General features: G+C 44.2%; 1 protein-coding gene across 3 annotated transcripts in view; it reads right to left on the bottom strand.

The window, feature by feature from the left end:
- Positions 1-568: 568 nt before the first annotated feature.
- Positions 569-10,927, bottom strand: part of Abcc5 (ATP binding cassette subfamily C member 5) — a 96,749-nt gene continuing 86,390 nt past the window's right edge. For all 3 annotated transcript variants that reach the window (XM_048453754.3, XM_048453753.3, XM_048453757.3), the window contains 4 exons: positions 8,185-8,263; positions 6,604-6,717; positions 5,753-5,917; positions 569-1,932 (listed from right to left, as the gene is read on the bottom strand). In XM_048453754.3, coding sequence (XP_048309711.3) covers positions 1,831-1,932; positions 5,753-5,917; positions 6,604-6,717; positions 8,185-8,263 — 460 coding nt within the window. In that variant the 3' untranslated portion in view covers positions 569-1,830. The remainder of the gene's footprint in view (positions 1,933-5,752; positions 5,918-6,603; positions 6,718-8,184; positions 8,264-10,927) is intronic.

Here is a 10,927-nt window from a genome sequence, read left to right as displayed (position 1 = left end):
ACAGAGATCCACCTGCCTTTGCCTCCCAAGTGCTGTGATCAAAGGTGGATGCCACCACACTTTGTTAACAGTAATTTATTTTTAAAAAGTGATCGGATTAGGTCTAAGAGATAATTTCTGATGATTGGTGGCAGAATCAACATTAAATTAACAATTTAAACACATCCTTCTGGATTCAATGTAACACAAAAGCTTTAGGACAGAAGGACGAGTTCCCTTCTGAAAGAACAGCAACTCTCATTGGGTTAGTCTGAATGAAGCAGATGAAAAGGTCGTTATAACATTGCTTCGGCTGAAACACACAAACTCCCGGTCTTGCTCACTCTTCCCACTCTCTGACCTCTTAGGGCAGTGCGGTGCTTCATTTGGTGGCTACACCGAGGAATGCAGGCTGTAGAGATGTAAGGCCCATCACACACAGTTGAGGGTATTTGGGACCCTGGGCCCCCTGCAAACAACCCTTTGCACATAATTGATTCATCAGGTGCTAGAACCCAGGGCTCTAGTACTGCAGAGCCATTCAGAGTCACCTCGCCCCCTTCCAGAGAACTATTTTATACCACAAGAGTTTTACAAATCCAAAATAATTTTATTCACTTTTTCAGATTTTTGCTTTCATAAGGTGTTTAGCAAACATGCTAAGGCGACAGAATGTCTGGTTGGTCACGACATGCAACGCTGACCACTTGACTGATGACAATGGCGACCACACCCACCCAAGCTACGGGCCCCAGAGCACAAAGGGGGTCTGCAGGAACACACCAAACCACACAGCAATCAGCAACCTGAGGTAGGTCTCTTTACAGTACAAAAAACTTCTACACCAGTGAGGACACTGGCTAGCAAGAGCTGCTGAGGGCCGCAGACTTTGCAGAGGACACTGACGTGAGGAAGGGCAGACCCCACAATCCTGAGCCCTGTCACTGAACTCTGGAGGTGTGGGATCAGGCAAAAGAAAATGCCACCTACAACAGCAGCAGTGGACCCTAGAGCCGGGAACCAGCTGGCCAAGAGCTGGAGCTCTGTGGTGGCCAGCGTTAGGAACCTGAAGCATGGGACACTGGGAGCAGTCTGGATCTTTAGAAACAACAGCAGGAGGAGAAGGCAGAAGGAAACTCTCCCCTCTGAGGAATGCTATGGTTCTCATTCCTGAGAGGGACAGGGAAACAGGAAGTGACGACAGCACAGGAAAGCAGGAGCCCTGAGAAGCCACGGTGCTCTGCAAGGCCTCCCACAGCTCAGCTGTACTGGGCTCCCACTGGGAAGTCCAAGGAGCAGGCCTGGAGGGCTCACTGCTGTCACGTGTCCTTGCTCGGGACACCTAGAAAGCCCAGCACCGTGAAACGAGCAGCTAGAGAATGAAACAAACACTGACTTCCCAACAGCTAAGAGCGAAACGAGATCTCTAGTGCAGTCGGCTGTACAAAACGATAGAAATGAATGTGCACTGCTCTTAGCGCAGTGCTTGCTTTAATAGAAAATAAACTGCTTACATTTTTACTGTAAATATAGGCTATTTACAGAATTATATATAGACATAGCTACACATATAAAGCTTCATTATAGGCCACTGATACATTTATAGTAATGGTTCCCTGAACCTCTTAAGAGTGCAATTAAGAACAAAAACTAAATTTCATTTACATGAATAGGGAATAAATACAATAATCAAAATATGATTTTCCCTAAAAGTGAAACACACCGCTAATCCTGAACTGTTGTGTGGGAGATAAAACCGGGAAAGGCAAGGTTTCAGCAGGACAGGATGAGGGGTCCAAACCAGGAAGAGAATGGCGACGCTCTGAGGAGAGACCTCACGGACGGCATGAGTCAGCCCTTGACAGCCACCTTGTTCTCTGCAGCAGCAAACATGGCATAGAACCTTGAGCTGTCGTTGGACAGAAGGACCGATGGGGTGTCGAACTCCACCACCTGCAAAGAGGAGACATGTCAGGGTGTGACTGACTCAGAGAATCCAGAGCCGGGCAACAGTGGCAAACCTCAAAGCCCTGGGGACAGAGCAGAGGACAACTGAACTGGCCTACACCAGGGAGCGAGAGGAAGGTTGGAGAGAATGGATGTGTGCTTCCTTCACATACAACCCGAGTCTCTTGCCTGCGAGAGTTTAAAGAAATCCATCGGTGTGGCTCTATAATACAAACTACTCGGGGAAAGTACAGCTCAGGTTGAAGGGAAGCTGATCTGAGTCCAGTCAGGAGAGAAAGCACTCAGGATGCCTCGTTGGCAGGCAGAAAAAGGAAGCAAGGGATGAACACACCCAGTGTCCGTTCCTAGGGCGGACTGTCTGCAGCAGTTAGTTCTACTTCAGGTGACCGGGCTAATCACCAGCAGAGCCCACCTCCTGCCACAGCCGCTGCAAACCTGCGTGGCTGTTCCTGTGGCATGGAACACAACCATGGCCAGAGATGGCAGGGGACCCTCTCAGTGCTCCCAGCAAAGCACAGCCTGTTATAATGGGGAGAAGCATAAGGAGAGGAGTTTGTCATTTAGACATGGTGCTGCTGAGGTGGGAAGTTGGGCGCCAGAGATGGTATCCTATACCTGGAGAGGAAAGGCAAGCACTGACTGCAAGCGACTGCTGAGCTTGGAATGGCTAGGCTGCAGACTGGCCCTGCACCCACTGCCCCTGAGGCTGAGAATTCCTCCTATTCTGAGTGTGTCTACGTTGAGGGCAGAAGCGTCTCACATGGCGGAGTCTGTGTGAATGATGTGAGAAAGCTGCTGGGAAGGACAATGTGTTATAGGTCTGCTCTCACCTCAGGGTGCTGCCGGCCTGTTATAGGTCTGATCTCACCTCAGGGTGCTGCCGGCCTGTTATAGGGCTGCTCTCACCTCAGGGTGCTGCCGGCCTGTTAAAGGGCTGCTCTCACCTCAGGGGTGGCAAAGGTGTATATATGACCTGTAATCTTGGTTTTGCCTCTATACTTGTTTACTCTTAAAATGTATAACTTGGCAGAAATAAAAACCAACATATTATGTTAATGGCACACGGCACCTACTTTTGCTGAATGTCTGTCTGCAAGCAATGCTCAGCGCTTCATTTAATGCTCAGTCTTTAAAGGGGCTCACTGCTTTCAAAAAAGGAGACCAAGGCTCAAGAACCTGACCTCTATAGGGTCAGAGGAAATGAGTTATCTAACAAGGAAAAACAATCAAAGGAGGGGGAGGATAGAGTTCCTTTTAATTTTTTGAGGCAGAGTTTCTTAGGCAGGCTTTGGTCAGACTCAATGTGTAGCCTAAACTGAACTTCTACGTCTTGTTTCTACTTCTGAAGTACTGGGGTCCATGCCAACCCGGCCCAGAGTCCCTCTTAAAGAACCAATCACTCGCAGGGTAGTGGTGGCGAATGCCTTAACCCTGCACTCAGGAGGCAAAGGTAGGTGAATCTTGGAGTTTGAGATCAGCCTGGTCTACAAAGTGAGTTCCAGGGCAGCCAGGGCTACACAAAGAAACCTTGTCTCAAACAAACAAACAAAAAAGAATCAATCATTGTAGGACCAGGACTTGGTGGCACTCACCTTAATCCCAGCACTCTTGAGGAAGAGGCAGGAATCTCTGTGAGTTTAAAACTAGCCTGCTCTATATAGTGAGTTCCAGGGCCAGCTAAGGCTATATAATAGGATCCTGCCTTAAAAACAAAACAAAAATTCTAAAGTAGTAACAGGCTCCCCCCCAGAGGCAAACAGTCTGGGATAGAGTCTTTAAAATGGAGTTCCCCAGATTTTCTTGGTTTCTCTACCTTTTAAAAGAGTTGTGTTCTATTTAATATCTACATACACAGAAATAGCACTTCATATCAAAGCACTTCATAACAGAATCTTAGTACAAGAATAAAGTTCCAGCTATATTTTTGTCAACTTGACACAAGCTAAAGTCATCTGGGAGGAAGGACCCTCAGTTGAGAAGATGCCTCCCTAAAATCAGTCTGAGGCAAGCTTGTAGGGCGTTTTCTTAATTAGTAATTAATGGACCCAGTTCATTGTGGGCAGTGCCATCCCTGACTGCAGGTTCTGGGTTCTATAAGGAAGCAGGCTGAGCATGCCATGCGAAGGAAGTCAGGAAGCAACACTCCTCCATGACCTCTGTATCAGCTTCTGCCTCCAGGTTCCTGCCCTGTGTGAGTTCCTGTCCTGACTTCCTTCAATGAAAAATAGTAATTAACAATGCCAAAAAAAAATGTAAATAATTAGTCATTGTTCAGATGACAGTGCTGCTATTTCTCCTCTGTGGCCTTTTAGGCTTCTGTTGCCCCCAAATTCCATTTTATTGGGAACCCATTTTTCCACCTGGTCTTTCTTGACAGGGTTTTTTTTCTACTTTAAACAGTTTCTAAATAAAATTCTGTATTTCAAGAGTGAAAAAAAAAGGGGGCTGGTGAGATGGCTCAGCAGTTAAGAGCACTGGCTGTTCTTCCAGAAGACCCAGGTTCAATTCCCAGCACCCATATGGCAGCTCACAACTGTCTGTACCTCTAGTTCCAGGGGATCTGATACCTTCACACCAATGCACATAAAATAAAGTTAAATAAATTATTTAAAAAAAAACCAGTGATGTCAAAGTGTCAGCTAAATAAAGTCTTTCCTCCCCAGCTTGCTTTTGGTCATGGTGTTTCATCCATAGCAATAGAAACCCTAACTAAGACAGATAATCACAGAAATTAATGTTAAATTGATTGCAATATAAGGGGAAAAAACCTTAACTTTAAACTTTCTTGAGTCAGCTTTCAATATTAGGCAGGACCCGCCCTATCAATGCTTCTCTCAAGAGAGTGTGGCAGCAGGGGAGTCACTGACCTGAGTTCAGTGACAACTCTCCTATGTTCTATGGTCCTGAGCTCACCTCTAACACACAGAATTCTCTCTGCTTCTTCTCATTGTGAAGAATTACTGACCACTGAAGATGAGACACAGACTCACTGAGCATGCCACAGACTACATACAGTGGAAGCAGATATTATGGTGCTATCACTACTATATTTTATAATACGTATATATTATAATATATATAAGAAGCCAAGCTACTCACCATACATGGCTTATTTCACACACACACAAAAGTTATTTATCCGCATCACTGTACTTAGCAACTAGCTATTGTGCAAAGAACTACAATAGTGAGACTAATGGGGACCTGAGGATGAGTGAGACTGAGCCCCTTTCTTATAGTGCTGATTAGGGGCTCTCCAGGGAGGCGGAGCATCATACAGATGATGTCAGATATCTACAATGAATGGATGAATAAGGCCCCAGGTGTTTGTGGAAGCTTTGACATTTAAATCATGTCCTCTTCTAGGGACAGGCAGGTTTTTAAGCTGGCAGATGGAACAGTCTTGTAAAGACAAAGGTGAAATGCAGGAAGGATATATCTTGGCTAGGACCAGACTGTGGGAAAGCGTGGAGAAACTGGAAGAGAAGTCTGGCACTACCACATGGTAGCATAAAAAGCAAACCAGGTGGTTGCTGCTTTGGGTGGCTTTGAGAAATTCTTTTGCATGTGACCAAGTCACCAAAGTGCATGTGCTGTCTGGCCTGTCACTGCTTACAAGTCACAGCAGAATAAGTCATAAAGGCATCACCCGAGGCAGGAGGAACCTGTCTGATCGACAAGACCCAGAACTAAGCTCCCAAGGCTTAGAAACATGAAGACGACAGGCAGTCAGTCCCTCAATGACAGGAGCCTCTTATCTTCCCAAGGCCCCAGGCCAAGCTGAAGCTCCCGAGGAGCCCAATACCTGTCCCTGGGCCAGCACCATAATCCTATCAGAGCCCAGAACTGTGTGCAGGCGATGGGCAATGGTTAGCATGGTGCAGTCTGCAAACGCTTCCCGGATGGTCTCTTGAATCAGTAAGTCCGTCTCTGTGTCCATAGCAGCAGTGGCTTCATCTAAAATCAGAATCTGCCAAGTAATCAGAGGACAAACAGATCCAATTACTGCCTTATGCATCCTTGTTAATCCCAGTTCCCTAAAGTGTATTTCAGTATTTAAATCCTAAACTATGTACTATTACCAATTCATAGGTTCACACATAGATGTGAAAATGCCCCTTGCTTAGAATTCACATAACCCATGGTTTGCTCAATTTCTGCAAAAGGAACAGACGCACATGTAACAATGATCTAATCTAACACTCCCACATTCTCCATGATCTCCATGTCTAGGTTAGCTGTTCTGGACATCTTTTCCTGTTTATAAAATTAAAGGTTCATGAGGGGTTGGTTCCACCTGATGAAGTCTCCTTCAGCCTTTAATCTGCTGGGTCTGAAGCTCTACAAGTCCTCATTAGCCAGAAACAAAGTTGACCTTGAATTCCAAAGGCTTGGGGAAGTTGAAAAAGAAGGGAGGCATGACGGGGAACGTGCTCAACACACATACACACCCAAAAACTTGAAGAAGTTGAAACAAAGATCCCTCAAACCAGTATGCCAAGTGGTGATAAGATTAACTTAGAAACTGCTGGTCAGAATGTACCACTGGGGTCAGAGGCAAGGAACCTCAGAGTCCAGCGCCGCTAGGCAGGGCTGCATCTTAGGGCTCCAGCATTTCACCTCTGCTCACCTCATGCCCCCTGCTATGACACCCACCTTACAGTGACGCAGCAGGGCCCTGGCGATGCACAACAGCTGCCGTTCGCCAACTGAGAAGTTGTCCCCATTCTCCATCACTTCAGATTCAAGTTTCAGAGGTAGCTGGGCAATCTAGAAAGAGAAGAGAGGTCAGAAGTGTGAAGATACAAATCACACCTTTCAAAAATCCAGGCTGAAAAGAAATTCTTCTAGCCAGAGGAGGGGGCTCACACCTATAAGCTAGCACTTGGGAGAGTAAGACAGGAATACTGCTTTAAATTCAAGTCAACATGCACTATACAGAGAGACCCTATCTTAAACTGCCCCACCATTATAAGGAAATAAATTATTCTGAAGCAGATGAAAAAGAATCAGTCCGATCATCTGAAAAATCCATGTGGTCACATGTGTACCAGGACCTGTATTTTCTAGGGCCATTTGCCTTTGCAATATATGGTTCTGTTGGTTTCATACTGTGAAAATATCCCAGAAATTCAAGATCCCATTGGATGGTAGGACCTTATGTTTGGTTCTAAAAGTACAGTTTTGCATGAGATGGGCCCTACTCCCAAAGTCCAAAGTCTGGCCCATGCTGGGAGGCTTTTCTTTTTCTAAGCATCATGGAACCCATTCTTCAAACGAAATTGAGGCTGCTCGACAGAAGATGGAAGCAAGGCTCATCTAACTGACCAGGGCAGTGAACACTAAACTCAGGATCAGCGGTGCCTGTCTGCAGACTGGCTGCTGGCAAGGGTCTGCTAAGTTGTTCCACAACACCCATAATCTATGTGACATCGCATGCTACAGAATCAGCAAGAAATTATAGATCTTTTGTGTATATACAGATGGTACACTATTTCTGTTTGTTTGGTTTTTTATTTATTTATTTTTATTTATTTTTTTATTTTTTCAAGACAGGGTTTCTCTGTGTAACAACCCTGGCCGTTCTAGAATTCCTTCTGTGGACCAGGTTGACCTCAAATTCACAGAGATCCACCTGCCTCTGCCTCTCCAGTGCTGGGATTAAAGGAGTGCAATCGCCCAACCCAGCAGATGTTATACTACTATAATTTATAGAATTAGTAAATTATGAGTAGTGATCATTAATATATTCTTAGTCAATAGAGAGTATGGGGTCAAATATGGCCATGCACAATGTGGGAGGTGGGGCTGAGAGACCAACTTTAAAATTTTATTATTTTGTGTGTGTGTGTGTGTGTATGAGAGAGAGAGAGAGAGAAAGAGAGAGAGAGAGAGAGAGAGAAATTCTGCAAGTGTGGAGGTCAGAATATCTGTGGGATAGTAGAAGAATGGGAAGTAGTTCTCTCCTTCCTCCATGTGTATCCTTGAACTTGAATTCAGGTGGTTAGACTTGTTGGCATATACCTTTACAGTGGAGCAACTCATTGGATAAGACACTGATTTGGGGGATGCGTGTGAAATGCCTGCTTAGAAGTGTTCTTCTCCAGACCTCCTGGAGGATGAAGAAGGGATGGCTGCTGGAGAAGAAGGAACCAGAACAGAAAGAACAAGCAGCGAGCAGCATTCCCACATCCTAGCCCCGTGATCCCAGCACAGCCCTCCCTCAGTCACACTTACACATTCCTTCATGTGTGTCCTCTCTAGTGAGTCCCAGATCTGGTCTTCCGTGTACTGGTTGAAGGGGTCCAGATTTGATCTAGGGAGAAGTGTAAGAAAAATTGCTCAGAGGCCAACGTTTAACAAACCACATTCCAGTGTCTGTCTGTAGTTAAACAAGCGCACACAGAAAACTGGATTCCAACTCTAAAGGTCACAGGTGCCTCACGGAGTCACAGTGACCTGAGACTGGGGTCACTATTCTATAAAATCTAATTTAAAGTCTTTGATTTTTAATGCAAAGAACACAAGCTGAAAAGAATTTATAAATACAGATATGAAAACACAAAAGAAGCACCAGTATGTTTTAATTACCTTCAATGACACCGAGAAACATGACATCCTTCAGATATTTTTCTGTACAAATGTAGAAAAATGCCTCCTTTGTTCCTCACTTTTTATTAGTTCTTTGAGAATTTCACATTATGTGAAATAAACACACCCACACACATACACACAGAGTGGGACTTTGTGCCCACCTTCCGTCTTCATACCTCCCAACTAGGTGTGAAGAAGCATTTAGCTCTTTCCTGAGACCCTCTCAGCTCAAGCCATTCCTCTCCGACACCCACTGACCTCCAAACCCTTGGCACCAGGCAACCCACAGCCATGCTTTCCTAAGATCCAGAGAGAGCAACAGAAACCAAGGAGAGGATCACCCAGCCAAGAAAGACAAGACCAGATATCAACATCTAACTTCACCTTAATCATCCCAACCCCAGAGGCCTACACACCAGCACAAAAACGGGATCATTAACAGCTGTGACAATATGTAGCCACAAGAATGCAGTGGCCCTACCACGGCAGGCCCTGAGAAATGCAATACAGCTGAAGTCCAAGACAAAGTCTTCAAAATAGTAACGTAAATGCGCTCAAGCACCTTAAAGATGACATGAATAAATTCCTCAAGTCTGTGAAAACATAAATGCTTGAATGAAACAATGAAAACAGTTCAAGACATGGAAGTAGAATTTAACAAAGAAATAGGCGAACTAAAGAAAGTCCACGGAGCGATAAAACTGGACATGAAGAATTTAGGTAGTCAAACAAAAACCTCAGAGGTAAGCCTCCCCAGAGAGTACAAGGAGTAGAACAGAGACTCTCAGGCATTGAAGACAAGCTAGAAGATAACGTTGGATCCAGGTACAAAACATCCAGGAAATCTGGGACGATGAAATGACCAAAACTACAAATAATAGGGATAGAGGTAGGAGAGAAAAACCCAGGTCAGAGTAACAAAAATATTTTCAACAAAATCACAGAAGAAAATTTCCCTAACCTAAGGGAGGAGGTGCCTACAAAAGTATAAGAAGCACGCAGAGCACCAGACAGGAGCAGACAAGAAAGTCCCCATGACACACAATAATCAAACATTATACATAGAGAATAAAGAAAGAATATTAAAAATTGTAAGGGGAAAAAAGCAAATAACATATACACACAGACCCATTAGAATAACACCAAATACGTCTCAGCGGAGACTTTAAAAGTTAGAAGGGCCTGAATGGATGTTCTACAAACTCTACAATAGACAATATTACAATAGACACAAGTAACAGTCAATGCCAGACCAGCAAATCCAGAGGTAGCGGTTGGCCCACAACAACAAATAACAGGAATGAATGAACACTGATCATTGATAACTCTCAATATTAATGGCCTCAATTCACCCATAAAAAGAAATAAATGGACAGAATAGATTAGAAAACAGGATTCATCCTTCTACTGCCACCAAGAAACAAACCTTAATATCACAGACTGACGACTGACATCACCTCAGGATAAAAAGATGGAAGAAGATACTCTAAGCAAACATCGAAAGCAGGCAGAGTCACTTTAATATCTGCCAAGACAGGCTACAAGCCAAAACTAACCAGAAGAGATAGGGAAGGACACCCCATATGTGGGGACATGACAGCCAGACCTAACCTGATGACAAAGTGTCACTGCCTGCTCTATCCCAATCAATTAGACACTTCCCCCAGAGCTCTCAGACCTGTGTAATAATTTACACACATAACTTCCCTGTGATGGCTGAAGAAATTTAGTATGGTACCTTCTCAGCAGTTCAAAACTGACTACACACTTGGACACAAAGCAAGTCTCAACAACTACAAAAATTCTAATAACACTCTGAAATCTACCTGAGCACCATGGATTAAAACTGGATATTAACCATAGAAAGTACACATACTCATGGAACCTGAACAGTGCACTGCTGAATTAAAAAAGAAAAAAAGGCCAAGACAAAAATTAAGAACAAAAAGCTTTTCAGAACTGAAGAAAATACAACATACTCAAACACGAAATGATGAAACGCATTCTAAGAGGCAAGCGCATATAGCACTAAGAATCTGTACCAAAAAATCAGAGATCTGCTACTAGCAGACTAACAGCACACCTGAGACCAGGGGTAGGCTGCAAGAAATCTCAAACTCAGAGCCGAAGTCAATAAAATATAAACAAAAAACAATACAAAGAATTAATAAAGTGAAGAGTTGGTCCCTTGTAAAAAATCAGTAAGGCTAATAAACTTTTTAGCCAAATTAAATAAAAGATGGAGAGAGAAGATCCAAATCAATTAAATTAGAAATGAAAACTGGGCAGTGGTGGTGCACACCTTTAAACCCAGCACTGGGAGGCAGAGGCAGGTGGATTTCTGTGAGTTTAGGACCAACTTGACCTACAGAGTGAGATCCAGAAC

The sequence above is a fragment of the Myodes glareolus genome, chromosome 2, assembly GCF_982192425.1.
Source record: "Myodes glareolus chromosome 2, mMyoGla1.1, whole genome shotgun sequence".
Taxonomy (NCBI): Eukaryota; Metazoa; Chordata; class Mammalia; order Rodentia; family Cricetidae; genus Myodes; species Myodes glareolus.
This window is presented reverse-complemented; position numbering and strand designations above follow the sequence as displayed.